Source organism: Oryx dammah, unplaced genomic scaffold, assembly GCF_014754425.2.
Source record: "Oryx dammah isolate SB20612 unplaced genomic scaffold, SCBI_Odam_1.1 HiC_scaffold_11193, whole genome shotgun sequence".
In the NCBI taxonomy this organism is placed as follows: domain Eukaryota; kingdom Metazoa; phylum Chordata; class Mammalia; order Artiodactyla; family Bovidae; genus Oryx; species Oryx dammah.
The window spans coordinates 1-17,131 of record NW_024080586.1 but is presented as its reverse complement, the minus strand read 5'-3'; the positions used below and the strand labels follow the sequence as shown (position 1 = coordinate 17,131).

Sequence of the window (17,131 nt, the reverse complement as noted above, 5' to 3'; positions counted from 1 at the left end):
CAAGGGGCCAGCCCAGCTGAACCTGAAAAGTCGAGGCTAAGTCACCAGCCAAGCTGCTCTGAGTGACAAAGACACTGTTTACTACCCTACATCAGGAACTACAAAATCCCAGGGGCGGAGGAAAAGGGGCGGGGTTAGGCGACGTGGGGAAAACCCTTTGTCCGGTTTCCACGCGCGTCACCGAGTTACGAAATAAGGGGAGGGCGGGGCCTTTGTCCGGAAGTGACGCCAACGCGGCGGTGGCGGAGTTGCCGTGTAGGCGGGGCGACGGACGGAGCCGCGGCTCCGGGTCGTCCTTCCTGCTATCTTCCTGGGAGATACTTCTTGTGGAATTGAGAGTAGGCGGCACCTTCAAGGGTCTCCCGTGACCCGGACCGCGGTGGCGGCCCCGCTGACGGGATGTTCCGGGGTTTGAGCAGCTGGTTTGGCTTGGAGCAGCCGGCGGCGGGTGGCCGGCAGTCCCAGGGAGACGGACAGCCCAGGGGACACGCTCCACCCGATCAGTGCTCCGAGGCGGTTGCGGAGTCAGCAGAGGGGGAGCCACAGCTAGCCAGGAACCAGGAGCTCCTTCATCAGGCTAAGGGCCTCGGCAGTGAGTCTCCCCTGGGACCACAGGGTTTCGGAGAGCGCCCGCATCCCTCCTGCCGCCCCTGGGTGTGGACCACCAGTGATTGGGAGTGTGGCGGGGAGGGGGGGGGGGAGAGGAAGGTGTCTCTGTCGGTCGGTCGGTCCTCGCAGGACCGGAGAGGTTGGTGAGGATCTGGGCAAGACCGAAGCCTCATCTAGTAGTCGAACCCTGTGCCTGAAGTCCCTAGTGGCTAGTGACATGTCACTCTTTGCAGTGTGTCAACACTGAGAGCAGAGGCGCAATAAAGCAATGGGGCCCGACATCTTTAGGTTTGACGGGGAATCTTTTTTATTGAACTCGCCAACTTTCACCTCCACGGCCTCCCAGCTAGAGTGGACAGGGGACGTTGAGGAGCTTTTTGCCCTTAAATCAGAATGTGTCGTCCCAGTTAAATTGAGGAAGAGTTACTAAAGGCCTGTGACAAGTAGGCTCTGTCCTTTTAGGTGCAGCTGGACATTTTTCCTTAAGGTGGAAAAGTAATTAATTGGCAACTATTGTCTGTGTTCCAAGTTTCAGCACTAGATGTTTTGTGAACGATGTCTCATCTGTTAAAACACCCCAGTGAGCTGGGAGAAGGAGCTCAGAGTTAGTGGCCCAAAGTTAGGCTGATATGTAAATGGTAGAAGTGAAATTTGAATCTGGGACTGTCTATTTCAAAATCCACACTCTTTCCCAGCTTCCAGTCTAGTTCAGGAGGAGGGTATAAGTAATAAACATGCAAAATAAACACAAGCTGTAGTAATTTTGCTCCTGGAAAGACCTTGGCAGGCTTAAATAATCAAAATGTCTTTGAGAAGGTGGCCCTAAAACAGACAATACTAGAAATGAGAGATAAGAATTTTAGCAAAACAGTTTTAAAGGATTTAGTTCAAGATACTGAAAGGCAAGAGCATAGGGCAGGCTGGAGCCTGAGAGTGGAGAAACACACATTTGAATAGGAAAGGCTCTAACGTTCAAAAAGTTTACTGTGGGGTGGAGTGGCAGGGAGAACAGGCATCATCTCACATCGTGGCTGTACACAATTTCAGCCCCAAGCCTCTAAACAGTGCACAAGAAAAATAAAACTAAGTGCTGTGCAATGAAATCACTTAAGAGGGAACAACTATTTCCTCTGTGGAAAATTGGGGAAAAAATGAGCTTGGAATATTTGAGAGATGTGAGAAAATGAATTTGACTAGAGCAGAGAGGCTATGTTAGTAGCTGGGATAAATAAAAGTGGGACCACATTAGGAAAGGCTGTGTGTGTTTGTTTCCTTGATTCAGTAGAACATAGAAAACCAATTTCATTTATCTTCAGAAGAGTATCAAAAGTGACTTCTTAAAACTCAGGGCTTTATTGAAGCTTCATGTTTATATTTAGTAATAAAGACTTCCAAATATTTTTAGTAAGTATGTTTTCAATATGAAAACTTTGAAACTAAATACTGCCATCTCTTTCTTTCCTCACCAGACTTTCTTTAGGTTTAGGAGGCTAAGGTTTAGATGAAGGACTTCCCTGCCCACACACACATTGTGAATGCAAAGTTTCCAAATACATTAGAGCTCATTTGGCTCTGAAGTTTGTTTGTTTATTTTTTGGCCAAGTGATGCGGCATTGTGGGATCTTACTTCCCTGACCTAGGATAGACCACTGCAGGGGTCTTAACCACTGGACCACCAGGGAAGTCATTTGATTTTAAAAAGATGTAAAGGTCCTAGTTTGTATACAACCCCTCAAAAAGATGAGAGACAATCAAATATTTTTTATTTTACATAGTGATCCTAAGAGGTATATTCTTTTAAAAAAAACCCCATCTTTGTTTTGAAAACTTTAAACATCTCTGTGCCTGACTCCCACTGAGTAGATTAGTTTCTTTGGGGCACCAGCTTGCCATTTAGAGGCAGGTAGCCTGTGTTTGAGTTCCTTGTACTTCTTACTGCCTTTATTGTGATGTCATTTGCAAATCACAGTAAGTCCAACAAACAGGCTTTAACAGAGAGGATCAAGACCACCCCCAGGTTTCATGAGCACCCACCAGAACTGTAGTTTCTTTGGCAAGGAGGAAGAGGATAGGCTATTGGCTAGGCAACAAGGTCTTCCCCATCTTCATGGACAAATCATTTATCTTCTGTGCCTCAGCTTTCCTATGTGTAAACTGGGCTAATTATACCTACTCTTCCTGGGATGCTTGTGACATGATGAAAATGAAGATAAGATATTAGTGATCTGCCCCCTCTTTCTAGAAAGTTGCTGTGTCTATTCACTTGCAGACATTTTACTTAGACTATCTTTTCTTTGGTCGCCGCTTTAGTTCAGACCCCCTCCTGTGCCTAAGTCCCTGAAATGGACATTGTACTCTTGTTCAGTTCAGTCGCTCAGTCGTGTCCAACTCTCTGTGACCCCATGAATTGCAGCACGCCAGGCCTCCCTGTCCATCACCAACTCCCAGAGTTCACTCAAACTCACATCCATCCAGCCATCTCATCCTCTGTCATTCCCTTCTCCTCCTGCCCCCAATCCCTCCCAGCATCAGAGTACTCTTGTTACTTCCTGTTAACTCTTATCTGCGTCTCAGTTTTTCTGTCTTTAACTTGGTGTCAGCCAGTCTCTGCACAATTCCGGACTTCTTGTCTTCGTGAGCATCTCTCCTGAGAATCTCTTGTCCTGTCTCCCACTGCCCCCGCTTGTGACTTAGGAATCCAGACCTCTCAGTAATTAACTCTTGGGAGACATCCCTCCCTTTTGGAGAGCCTCTGTTTAATGAATAATCTCGCTCCTCTTGTTGTCTTTCAATCTTTCTTTGTTGGTTTACTTATCAATAGACATCCTTTGAGGGCAAGAACTGTGCATCCTCGGGACTTCCCTGGCAGTCCAGTGGTTAAGACTCTGCATTTCTAATGCAAGGGGTATGGGTTTCATCCCTGGTCAGGGAACCAAGATCAAAAAAAGAGCCCCAAATGACAAATCTATCAATAATTCAAAAGGTATTCTTGAGAAAATCTTAAAGGGAACCTGCTCTTTTAGAAGTTTGGATTTGTCTATCTGCAGAGAATATTTTTACAAAGTAATGTGGCTGTATTCTCATTTTAGCATACTACTCTGGGTAAATAAGCTAGTCATAGCCAAAAGGAAATCAGGGATCCCCCTAAAGCTCAGCATTTAGTCACTCCCCTTTCATGCACTCAGCAAGGACTTGCTGGTCACTTTCTGGGGATACACTGAGTCAAACAACCTCAGTCTCTGCCCCAGTGGGGCTTAGTCTAGCTGAAAGGACACATTCACCACGTAATGGATATAGTGTCATGGATATTGTTGATCTGGCAACACAGGTAGTGAGGGAACACCTCTTGGGGACACCTATGCTGGCCAAGGACCAGGGTCCACTTGCTGAGAAGTGATGTGTAAGTGGAGGTTCACAGGATGTGTAGAGTTAGCTGGGTAAAGGGAGGGTGGCCGATAAAAGTGTTTCAAACCAAGAAATGACACATTTGGTGCTTCCTTGGAGATCCTGAAGAATTTCTTGTGGTCATATGAAGGGGGAGAATGGTGAGAGAGAAAGAGACCCGGGACAAGGAGTGTCCTGAGGTATAGTCACAATGGGTGTTAATACCGGGAACAGATGAACACCCCCAGATACAGTGAGAAAAGGGAGACTGTTTAGTGGTAAAGGAGGTGGTAAGTGGGCGAGATGTCACTTGATTTTCCATGGTACCAGCCACAGGGTGAGAATTTAATCAGGTGTGCTGGGCTCCCTGGGGGGTTTTTATCAGGGTCTTCTCCCTGCCAGTGTTGTGAGTCAGCCCACCTGCCCTCTCAGCAGGTGCGTGTCACAGAGGAAGACTGCCCTAGATTTTGGAGCATTTTCTGTGAGATGAAATTTGACAGCCAGTTGCCTGGGAGCATCCCCCACCACGACCTTCCCGAGGTCGCTTCCTGCAGCCCAAATTCTGTAGAATGTGAACTTCAAAATGTTATTTATCTACAAGTACACCTTTACATTGTAGTGCAAAAAGAGCCCTGATAAGAAATGTGTTTTCAGGTCTTTAGAAAAGTTAATTTTGTGTTTTCGTTTTGTCTTGTGAAGTTTGTATGTTCCAATTTGAATTTCTTTCTACATATTTGCTCATTATTATTAGTGAAGAGTATTTACATTAGGCCTTGCCGAGATTTCTATTAAAAACTCCCCCAGATTTATCATGGGATGAGTTGATCTAGGAAGAGGAGGGGCTTTTTTTCTTCTTTTTTTGAACAAGAGGAAAGGAGAAAATTAAGATGGGATACTTAGGGTCTAGAAAGGAAAGAAAGTAAGAAGGAACCTTGATCTTATTGTAAAGTAGGAAAGGAGATTACTTGCCTCTGAGATAAATTAGAACTAGAGGCGGAGAAGGGCAAGATAATTTTGAACAGCTGCTGGGGTGAACTGAGGAGCATGCTAACAGTCTTTAAAAGCAGTGAATTAAAGGCCCAGTGTCATGGCCTGTCCACTGAGAAGGTAGAGTACTATTGGTGCTTCTCACTCCTTAAGTTTTAAGTCCCAGTTAACAAGAAACGTGTCTTGCGGTTTTAGTCTTACAAGCACTATTTAAGGGAGAAATTTACAAATATAATAACCATCATACTTGAATGGAGCATAGACTCTCTTTTATTCTTTACAGACTATCTGTTTAACTTTGCAACCGCTGCTACAAAAAAAATAACTGAATCAGTTGCTGAAACAGCACAAACAATAAAGAAATCAGTAGAAGAAGGAAAGATAGATGACATCATTGATAAGGTACATTTAAATATCTTTTGGAAATATAAGTTTATGAAATTCATTAGCAGCTAATGTAATCATCCCTTTTTATGAACTTTGTTAACCCAAATAGGGTATCATATTCTGATAAAAATGTTGAGATTCTTGTTTTTTTTCCCTTTCCCCTCTCCTTTTTGTATAATAAGTAACTATTAAGTTACCTGATTTAAATAACCTTTGTTTTTATTTTAATATATTCTAAAATACATTGATGCTTTTGGATAATACTAAGCTTTTCATATTGTGAGTTTAATTTTCAACTATAACCATTTCAGAATACATTTATGCCTTTGAATCATTTGAGTTCATTCAGTTGAATCATTTTAAAAGTCCTGAGCCAATAGGAACAACCCTTTTAAGACTCTAGGGAGTGAATTTGTTCATTTTTTGCAATAGTAGGGTACAGGCCTAGGGAATTGCATTTCTGTTGCTAACTGAACTAAGGAGGTCATCAGTTAAACTTAAGATAGATTGTTACTTGGATATTTTCATTGTGTGTACTATTTGTTAGAATGAGATTTGACCTGTCTTTTATTGTTTTATAGAATAACATAAAAATTGTCTTTAAATCCTTTTATTTTTGCATTTGAAAAGATCGTCTATCATAAAGGCAGTTGAACACTTAGAGGTCAGAAATGTTGAAGATTCCCTCTTATTGGGGAAGGGAAGACATACCACTTTTTTGTCTCGTTATTTGAGGAAAATGAATAAGATGTCCCAAATGAACTTCACAAATCTCAAGTGTAATTCTTATCTAATAATAAGCTTTTTAAAAGTAATTTAACTCTGTGTATTTTTTAACAGACAATTATAGGAGATTTTCATAAGGAACAGAAAAAATTTGTTGAGGAGCAGAATACAAAAAAGTCAGGTATGGTATAGGTTTATACGTGACTTACTTGCCTACCAAATTTACTGAACACTGCTTCTGTGCTTGACATCCCACTAAGGCTATGAGATTACAAAAATGTCCAAGTGAGGCCCCCATCTTTCAGGCAGCACAAGGACTAGTGGGGACAAGCCTTCAGGACTTGAAGGAAATCTCTCCCCGTGGCTAGGACGTGGGTGAGGTAACCCTTCTGGGGAGCTGGCTCTGAAGGAGAGAGAGTGGGCTTTTCTTTTTCACTTTCTCACATGTCCAGCAGAGTCTCTGATGTATACCTAGCGGGCACGTAGCAAATGTTGGCTCCCTTCCTGCAAAAAAGGAAGGGCTTTCCAGGGAAGTGACAGAGAGCTGTGAAAAATCACAGGGTGTTGGAGAACTTACTCAACACATTTCTTTACTGACAAATATTTGTTTAAATGTTTGCAGTTGCAGGATCTCAGAATGCCTGCTTTTACTGTTTAGTGGTTTTCAGACACAAAACTGGTCTCATATCTTTGAATTTGGCAAAAGTAGTGTAAAATACTTCAGTTGGTTTGAGCAGTACCACAAATTCAAAAAGAACTAGTTAGTCCTGTGCTGAGTTCCCGTCAGGCATTGTTGCCCCCAGCTACCCAAAACTGGAAAGCGGCTCCTTGGGACAAGTCAACTGCTGTACAGGGCAGTGTGACCTGGTGGTTCATGGGAAGCAGTAAAGTTGACCCTGGCTCAGGGCTAGTTGGTGCCTCTGAGATGGGAACTCTGGATGGATTGGGAGTGAAAGGTTTGGAGGCAGGTTCACTTTTATTTTTCTGTTCCATTCAGTATGCATTTCCTAAAAATTAGGGATATTCTCTTATATAATCACCAGTGGTACAGTTACCAGCTTTAGGAAATGTAACATTGATATAATATTCATAGTCTAATTTTGCCACTTGACCCAGTAACATCCTTTATACATTTTTCCCCCTCAGTACAGCATCCAGTCTTGGATACAGTACTGTACTTTTTGTTGTGCTCCTTCTTTTAAAATAGACCGTTCCTCATCTGAGCTTGGTCTGTTATTTCCTCATGATCAGATTCAGATTATGCATGCTTGGCCAGAAGACTACCTACATGGTGAATCCTTCTCAGATCACATCTGGAGGCCTGCAGTGGCCATCTCTCTCTCCTGGGTGATGCTGATTTTGGTCACCTAGTCAAGACATTGTTCAACTTTTCCATTGTATGATGCAAGTCCGTTTTTTACCAAATGCATATGTGCATAAGATTCATACATTAACTCTGAGGATTAAAATGATTGTTCGTATTTGGAACTTATTAGTAAATTGCCTAAATGGTTATGTGGAAACTTTCTCATTTTTTCAAGCCACAGATGGCAGTGTATCCCCCTCCCCACCTTTTTTAATTGTAGTATAGTTGCTTTACAATGTTGTGTTAGTTTCTGGTGTCACAATGTAACCCTTGTAACCTGTTTTTATTTCTTTGCCGTTAAAAACCTTTTAGAAGTTGCAGTGCCACCATGGGTTGATAGTAATGATGAAGAGACAATTCAACAACAAATCTTGGCCCTGTCAGCTGTAAGTATCTTGTCATACCTTGTACCGAAATACTTTCTTTCTATCATGACTTCACCCTTAGCAGAATGTTTTTCTTCTGTACAATTTTTTTTAATATTTTGAAATGTTAGGAATGTACACCTCAACTTTCACTATTTTTTCAATGTCTTTAAATTTGCTTTTCTAGTCTATTTCACAAAATAATTCTTTCAGCCTTAAAAGGATTTTTTTTATTAAGACAATCTTTTTTTTAAGACAGTCTTTTGAGATGTGCTATTAAGAAGTTTCTAGATAGCATTCTAATTCTTCCGAATGAAATGATCATATTCTAAATTTGCTCTTTAACTACTATATATCTCTCTCTGAAACTGAAATTGAAAGAAATAAAACTCCATATGCTGCCCCCAAAATATTAGAGTGTTACCACCTAAGAATCATGTAGCACCTGACAGTTTCAGGAAGTACTTTCTCACACATTATCTCTTTTGAGCCTCCTGGTTTGTCTGTGAGGTAAGTAGGGGCTTTTATCACCACTGGGCAGGTATGGAGACCAATACTCTCAGATGGGACCTTTACTCCTTATCTTTGTCTCTCCTGGGCTATGAACTCTCAGCAGAAGCTGGCTTTGAGCTCTGTCCTCAGCACCCAGCATAAGGCTTTCACTATATCAGTGATTTTCAAGCTTTATTTTTAACCTGCTTTTTTTTAAAAATCAAAGTCGTAAAGGGAACCTTGGTCTAGAAAACAAATGTAGAGCTGGGCTTTCCCTTCCACTGCCCCAGGGCATTTTTTTTCCTTCCCATTAGTAAATCCCTAAAGGTCTGAGGATCCAATTCCAAGCTCACTGTGGACACCATGTATTTTGATGACCACCTTACAGTCAAACTTGACATTGACATCACACATCTACTTGCTTCTCCCCGGAAGAGGGAGATTTGGAATGTCGGGTGGGGGCCCTGGCCCTAGCACGTGCTCAGCCAAGGTTCCCCAAGTGAACCAACAACAAGCCTTTTCATGCCTGGCACTCTCTGCGGAGAAGCTGCTCTGTGTCTGTCTCAGCCACCGTTGCATTCTCATGCCCTCAGTGCAGGGACTGACCTTCAGAGCTTAACAGAGATTTCAGGCAGAGCGTGGGCTCGCACATTCCATCAGAAGGTATGGGACTAAAGTGCGGTTTGTGCACACTTGAGAAATGACTTGGGTCATGGGTTTTACTTCTCCGATAAGACCACCATGTTTAGCTGACTCCAACTTTGGGTTCTTTTATACTAGTTTTCATATACCAAAACAGAAGTCTTTTTCCATTATGTAATTTCAACAAATTCAACAGGTTGAATTTCCTGACCTCCCATAACGCTCTCTCCAGTTGAAACTATTAAAAAATATATGAAAGGATTGATCCTTCTCCACTCTCTCTAAGGCAGACAAATTAATGACAGCTCATTGCACTTGGTGGCTGAAGCATTTAGGGAATTTAATGTATCATATCATTGATGCATTGTTACCTATTCATTGCAGTCTATGGTTTCCCCCATGTTTTTCCTCTTTTTATTCAAGGACAAGAGGAACTTCCTTCGTGACCCTCCAGCCGGGGTGCAGTTTAACTTTGACTTTGATCAGATGTACCCCGTCGCACTGGTCATGCTCCAAGAGGACGAGCTCCTGAGCAGGATGAGATTTGACCTTGTTCCTAAACTGTAAGCATTGGGCTCTCAAGCCTGATAGGAAAGAGGCATGGGCTGGGGGCCAGGATGTTCTCAGACATTCTTCATGAAAACGGGCTCTACGGCTCTTCAGCAGTACCCACCCACCCCCACCCCCACCCCCCACACACAGGGTGCCATAGAATCAAAACTCAGGGTGGACTTTTGGGGAATTTTGGAGTACAAATGAGATGTCCTCTTTTATCCCCAGTTAGATGGTAGAAAGAATTTTCCTATGAAAAACACACGTGCACCTGCACCCTCCTGAATAAAACCAAGATCCCCAAGGTACATGAGAACATGGTGCTGCCTTTTCTCCACTCGGGCTCCTCTGTGGCAGTGGCCTCTTTCTCTTCCCATCCAAGGCTTCTCCCTCACCAAATCCCTGCTCGTCCCTTAAGCTCCAGCACGTGTATCGTGTCTTCTGTGGTGTGGCGATCGACAGAGGCCCCCTCCCTTCTCCTCTGCCACCATGAGTTCTTCCTCACCTTTTCTACCTTCTTTTGAATCTGTCCCATTTTTAACGTCAGTGGTCTTTGGTGTTCGCTGAATGTTCCTGTTTTATGCCTCTCTCTTCTTGTGTGATGGGGTTATCTTCCTGTTCTATAAGGACATAAAGTCTGGCTTTCTTAAGATACCCTTCTCACTCTGCCTTCTCTGCATCTTGACTTTGGGTTCTGTGGTTCATGCTGGAGGCTTCTCTTACCCATTCTTTGGGGCTGTGTGTTCCCCTGGGCCATTGAGGCGGGGCAGCTCAGTATCCGTGAGCAGACTCCTCAGCCTGGGCTGGCTGTAGATGGAACAGTGGGTCGAGCCTGAGCCCCGTGGCTTCAGTACAGCCAGGAGCCCCTGTTCTCAGCTGCTCCAGCTGTCCCTGAGTGCAGGGACTGCGACTCTTAGTCTCTGCCACTTGATGAAGGTGGTGTCTGCCAGCCTTCTTGACTATAAAGTTACTCCTTCCCTCTTTGGAATTAATAACTATTTTCTGAGGAGGTACTTTGAAACTCTGTAAATATGTCATTCCTCCTCAAATTTTCCATGTATTCATATATTTATGTATATCTGTATGGACTCAAGGTCCTGTTTTATGCAATGGTTATAATCCATTGCTATCATTATTTGTTTTGATGCTCAAATCGTCACCTATTTGCCAGGGGAAGCCCATTCAAGCTGGCTTCTATGTCTTTTTAACTCATCCTTTCATTCATTGAGTCCTTCCTTTCTAGTATGAGATAGTCCTCTAGGCTCACCTTGTACTTCCCCTGTTGTAACCCTGGAATTGGCCATTTGTCCCAGCGGTTCTGGTTCCTTTTAGTGGAAAGTGGTGTGCATTAGGCATGCTCTTTGTTATTGGGGTGTCACTACTCCTTGGCCCACTCAGTGGAAGAGCTAGTATGCTCATATACACACAGATGCACTTGTTTGCATCTCTATCGAATAAAAACCATATGGTCAGTGATACTTCACGGCAAGGATCATTCTAGAATTTTCCCTTTCCATGATTGTAACTCCCTTTTCTGATGGTGAGAAACCCAGTTTCCACTATCCTTAGTATATTTATTTAAGCAGTCAATCCTCTTGTGAGTGACCAATCTTCCTTTATCACCACCACCTCCCCAGCTTAGACACCCTCCTGTCCCTGCTTAGGCTGTCACTCGCCATTCCAGGCCACCACCACGTGGGTACTCACCTTGCCCTTCTTGGGTGCCGACACCTCACCCCAGGTGGCAAGTGTCCAGCCAGGTTTGAGACCCACTGAGAGTTCTCAGGTTGAACTGCACTTCAGTCTTTTTATCAGTCGTCACTGCTTTATTACTGTCGCTGATTGCTAGTTATATGCAAGCTGCCAAACATGTCCTCTCATAAGGAACAACACCCACAATCCTTTATTCTCACTACTTGAAAGCATTTAATCCTTTGGTAAACAGCAGATAATTGGTGGGGACCTGCTGTACTTCCAGTCTCCCAGGCTGCTCATGGTACTTTGACAGCAGTCCCCCACTTCCCTCTGCTGAGGGCAGTGTCAGTATCTTTAAAATACCAAGAAACACTGAGGATTCATTGGTGCATTATAAACTTCGCTGCTGTGGAGAAGATAGTTTTCTTTTTATCCTATTACTCAGCTCTCAATTCGAAAGCAAGTGAGAATTTCCTTTGAGCCTTATTCCGATTCGAAACTGTAAAAACCACGTATTCCAATGTCCCCTGGAACAGATAAGCCCTGCACACATGTTTGTGTGCATTCTCAAGTGTGTTGTTGTTTGTCTTTGAAAGTGTGAAGGAAGACGTGTTTTGGAGGAACTACTTCTACCGCGTCTCCCTAATTAAGCAGTCGGCCCAGCTCACAGCCCTGGCAGCCCAGCAGCAGGCTGCTGAGAAGGAGGAGAAGAACCACGGCAGACAGAATGAGTTGCCGCTGACAGGTATATTCAAGAAGGCTTTGCTCTGCGGGGCAAATGTCACAAATGTTCCTTTAAAAATACTCAGATTCTCATGATCCTGTCATTGTGCACATGCCAGAAATGTCATCATTATCTTAGGGAAAATCCTTTTCCTTCCAGAGAAGATATTCATTCTTCTCTTGTTGCCCTCTCCCTGACCCTGCCCACTTGTCTTCCCTCCGTTTTCGTTTACTTTGCTTTTTCTCATTCTTCAGGTTTTTTATTTCTTCCTTTCTATTTCTCCCTCCATCACCAGTCATCTTCCCATCTCTCTCCGTGCCCTTCTCATGCTTTCTGTTCTCCGCTGACTCAGTTCCCCACTTTCCTTTGGTTCTCAGTCTTCCATTCAGCCTGGTCATGTCCCCTTCTCTGGTCTGTAGAGCTGAGCTCAACCAGCCAGCCTGGAACCAGACCTCAGTCAGTGACACATGTGACTCTTCATTATTGTGACAGTTTTACCCTGGTTGTTGGGGAAAGTGGTTTATAATATCAGCAATGATTTCAAAAGTGGTCCCCAACCTTTTTGGCACCAGGGACCGGTTTCGTGGGAGACAATTCTTCCCCAGGACTGGAGACGGGATGGGATGGTTTCAGGATGTTTCAAGCGCATTACACTTATTCTGCACTTTATTTCTAATCTGATGCTGCTGCTGCTCTGACAGAAGGTGCCAGTCCATGGGCCAGAGGTTGGGGACCCCTGATTTAATACCTGTAATAATTATTAAAATAAGATATGTATCTTGTGACATATTTTTAATGTTTAACGAACACCTGCTTTGTATAGGTACCTGTTACAGCTGGAGACTTATCCATACCTGGAATTTTAAATGATTATATAAAAGTGCATCCTAAGGCACCGGTTGTATGGACCACTAGGAAGGCACCTGACAACTGCATTTAGGGTCAGGAAACGTAATGAAGTTGCTCTCACAAGAACATTTGGTGCTTTGCATGTAGATGTTAATATGAATCCCAGTTGTCTCTCATACTTCAGTATTTCTTCTTTATTAACTTTATTGGAAAATGCCATTTTACCCAAAACTGTGTGTATCAAAATGGGCATAACAGGAGGGCTGCTGTGACTGAGTGTTACATTTTATTGATACTTTGTGCTTTCTAGCATTTGTGACAAAAGAAAAACTTAATTCTCATTATTTTGAAAGAGCAGAATTATTCTTCAATGCATTTTGCTAATAATCAAAATTTGTTTCCTGCTGGAAACCTTACATAAGGGGTATTAGAATATGATGATATATAGTAAAAATATCCCCGAAAGAAAGAGATTGAGATGGTTTCATCTGGGTGGTTCCTATGATAATTACAGAAAAACAAAAAGCATAACATTAAAAACTCATTTCTGAAAATTACTTAGTATCATCATGCTCATGAATAATTTAGTTGTTATCGTCATATGTATTCAGAATTAAATCAAGCAATTCTTGACTCTCTTCTTCTCACTTCTTAGAGGCAGTACGGCCCAAAACACCACCTGTCGTAATCAAATCTCAGCTTAAAACTCAAGAGGTAATACAGTCTTACATTTTACCTAGTAGTTAATGTCTGGAAATGAAGTAACTCTGTCAACTAGCTCAGATACCATTTCAAAACTGCTTATGCATACGGGTGTTATCTGTTCTGAAGAAGAGGGATCTGGTATATGAAGGGTAAAAGACCTACAGCTGAGACCTGAGGCAATCCTCTATGACTAGACAGAATGATTGGAGTGTTCCAAACCGTGAGTAAGTGGAGAGACTCAGGTGGTCACTCCTGTGGTCAGCAAGCCAGTGTGCAGGTTAGGAGTTAGAGCACAGCGACCATCCAACTAGTGGAGGAGGGGAATGAAAGTGAGCCTGCAGTAAGTTGTTAGATGACTAAACTCGAGCTCTAATCTCTATGTCACTTCAAAAGCCATTTTCAGGGCTCATGTATTGCCTTTCAGGACGAAGAGGAGATTTCTACCAGCCCATGTGTTTCTGAGTTTGTCAGTGATGCCTTCGATTCCTGTAACTTAGATCAGGAGGATCTGAGGAAGGAAATGGAGCAACTGGTGCTGGACAAAAAAGAGGAGGGGACAGTCGCACTGGAAGGTACAAAGCCAACGACAACACTGTTCTCATCCCCAGTGCCAAAGTTGACCTTAGAAAATTTTGGTATTTTGGAGCAGATATACAAAACTAGGTTGTAACTTTTGCATCAAAACTGCTCTGTGTTCCACACTAGAAGGTGGATTCTGGTACACATGACCAGACTTCCCATTCCTCTGCCCTAAGCACAGAAGTGTAAAAAGGAGAAACAGACCACAGAGGTTAAGTGACTCTTCTGAGGCATCTCAGCCCTAAGCATAAATGGCCAGGAGTGGGCACCAAAGCCAGCCCTTCCTGTGGAGATGCTGCCCTCCAGCCTTCTGCTTTCAAAGCTGCATCCTGCTGGAGTTTATACTGTAGGTTTAAGACTCTTTTTCCAGCTGCTGTGCGCCACGAGCACATCACTTCTGGGAAGAAGCAGGCTGCCTTTTAAAAACCAAATTAATTTAAGGTGATGTAGGAAAAAAGTGCAGATGATGGGGCTGCTTTCTTTGGCACATCAGGACAGATTGCTGGCTTCTTGTTGGGTGACAAACAAAGGCTTCATCATTCATGAAGCTTTCAGAGACTTACTATTGGGGAAGACAGCTATTCCCACCGTTGTGCAGAAAGTACTGGTGATAAAGCTGGCCTCCCAGAGGTGAACCACCTGTAGCTCAGGTTCTATCTGTATGTCTGTCACTGTCATGCTCTGTGATCTTGGACAAGTCACTTAACCTCTAAACCTCCACTTCCCCATCTGTCAAATGTGTATAACTGTGTCTCTAGTCCACGGATTGTTCTGAAGGTTAAAGAGTGATATGCAGAGAGCACTTAGCCCTCACCTGGCTGAGTGAGTGCTCTAGAAACATTAGCTGTTTTTGCTGCCAATATTAATTATCAATTATCTATTTAAATAGAAAATCAGAGGCCTAGGTGAAGGAAAATAACACGCAAAATTTACTGACAACATCTGATACCTTTGCTTCTGCATTTAATAAATGTATCTTTCTTACCATATTTCTCTTCAGTCACAGCTAAAACCTGTTCAGTTTCTTAGCATACACAGTGCTGAACAAAGCCTGAGACAGTAAATATGTCTGTGGTTAGGACTTAACACACGTAAGTATAGTGGACTGCATTGTTCAGACCACCATGATGAGTTCAGAATCTTTTTTTTCTCATTTGTTTCTTTTAGAGGATTCTGTAGATTGGGAGAAAGAACTACAACAAGAACTTCAGGAATATGAAGTGGTGGCAGAATCAGAGAAACGAGATGAAAACTGGGATAAGGAAATAGAGGAAATGCTGAAGGAGGAAAATTAACTGTCTGTCTCCTGAAATAAAAGAATAAACCTTAACATGCTATAACTGACATTAAATTCTAGATGTTGAGACTCACTGAATCAGCAGGCGCAAAGGAATATAACTTTATTAAATTCAAAATTCTTCTCTTTTCAAGCTGAAACTTGCCTCTTCTACTTAAAAAAAACAGGACAAGGACATTTATTCTAATAATCAAAAAGGGATATTTTAGGTAATGTTCCTTTAATATAAATCTAGTTAGAGATGTTCTTATAGTCAGTACAGACATCTTTCTGGCAGTCAGTACAGACATGTTTCAGAAACACAAAATCTTAGAGTGCAGTTTTCTGTGAGGTCAAAAATATAATATATTCTTTAATTGTGGTTTTCTAAACATTTGTACTTCTTGCATTTTTGTTGATACATATATGTTAAAGTACTTAATGGATTAATAACTATCAAAATGACCAAATTGTACCAAAGAACTTGAGAGGAAGCACTTTCTGAACTATTTTCTTGCAGATATTTTCTAAAATTCCATCTGGAAGCCAAAAGATAAAATAATTATGTTGATTATAATGACTAAGCATCACACAGTTTGACACTGAGAAATACTGTGTAAAAATATTTGTTTTTCTTTGGGGCCTTTTTTAAAAAAAAATCTATGCCACATTTAATAACAGTTTCCTAAATTTCACATCATGGTTTTTGTAGAAAGCAGGGTCTTTCATCCTTTAAGTATCAATGACTGTCAGAAGCCCCTTCACCTTAAAGTCTCATGTTGTTTAAATCGTCTCCACATATAATACATGTTTTTGCTTTTTTGTCTTAATTAAAGGGTCAGTCTTTATAAAATTGTGTTCTCTGAGTACAACTTTTGGAACTTTATTGACCAATCCTGCCTGGATTCTGCTCTACTAGCAGGACTGTTCACAGAATGTGGTTACTTGAAAAGGACAGATGGCTGAATACCAGAACACTCCACAGTGTTTGCTTCCTGAACCTTTCAGGTTTTTCAGAAAGCCTTTATTTCATAAAGGGGAGGAGAATTAACGCAGTTCTTATAAGAAACATGTACTTATTTATATTCTTGATCCCATAAAAATTAGTCTATAGTCAACAAGAATTAGCTATTTAGGTTTGTAGTTTGGGATATGCTCCTGCAAAGAAGCCAGACTTCCTCAGCTAGAATCACTTGGGTTGTATTCGATGAAACCACTGACACCATTATCAAGAGACTTCCACTTGTGGGTCTGCAATTGCTGATTACTCAGAGCTGGTGTCTGGCAACTTCTGAGGCAATCCTGTTGAAAGGAAAATTTTTAAGAATTTAGAGTTTGCTGTAGGGAAACAAATGTTAAATGTTTTTAAGTAGTTAAAAATCCTAGATATAAGCAGCTCAGAATATAACAGTAGTTGGCTCTTAGTATATGCACTAAAATTCTCATTGACGAATGTTGAATAAACATAAAAAAGGAAAGGTTTCAGAGAAAGTTAAAAACCTGGGGCTTCCGTGGTGGCTCAATGGCAAAGAATCCACCTGCCAATGCAGGAGACGGGTTCGATCCCCGATCCGGGAAGACCCCACATGCTGCAGACCAACTAAGCCCCTGTGCCGCAACTACTGAGCCCGCGTCCTGGAGCCCATGCTCTGCAACAAGAGGAGCACCACAGTGAGAAGCCTGCGTACTGCAACCAGAGTAGCCCCGCTCCTGGCACTTAAAGAAAGCCTGTGCAGGGCACGCTCCGACATAAATCACAGCAAGATCCTCTGTGATCCACCTCCCAGAGTAAC

At 42.4% G+C, this 17,131-nt stretch overlaps 1 protein-coding gene across 1 annotated transcript; it reads left to right on the top strand.

Annotated features, from left to right (window-relative positions):
- The first annotated feature begins 231 nt into the window (after window positions 1–231).
- Window positions 232–16,191, top strand: SYAP1 (synapse associated protein 1). Its single transcript, XM_040236492.1, has 9 exons — window positions 232–592; window positions 5,264–5,382; window positions 6,208–6,274; window positions 7,772–7,845; window positions 9,382–9,521; window positions 11,802–11,950; window positions 13,434–13,492; window positions 13,908–14,055; window positions 15,230–16,191. The coding sequence occupies exons 1-9, from the start codon at window positions 400–402 to the stop codon at window positions 15,355–15,357; spliced, it is 1,077 nt and encodes a 358-aa protein (XP_040092426.1). The 5' UTR covers window positions 232–399; the 3' UTR covers window positions 15,358–16,191.
- Window positions 16,192–17,131: the final 940 nt, after the last annotated feature.

Excerpts from the sequence above, each read along its gene's own strand:
- SYAP1 (XM_040236492.1), top strand. The coding sequence starts at position 400 with ATGTTCCGGGGTTTGAGCAGCTGGTTTGGCTTGGAGCAGCCGGCGGCG. Across the intron at positions 593-5,263 it reads TCAGGCTAAGGGCCTCGGCA|ACTATCTGTTTAACTTTGCA; the intron begins GTGAGTCTCCCC and ends TATTCTTTACAG. Across the intron at positions 5,383-6,207 it reads TAGATGACATCATTGATAAG|ACAATTATAGGAGATTTTCA; the intron begins GTACATTTAAAT and ends ATTTTTTAACAG.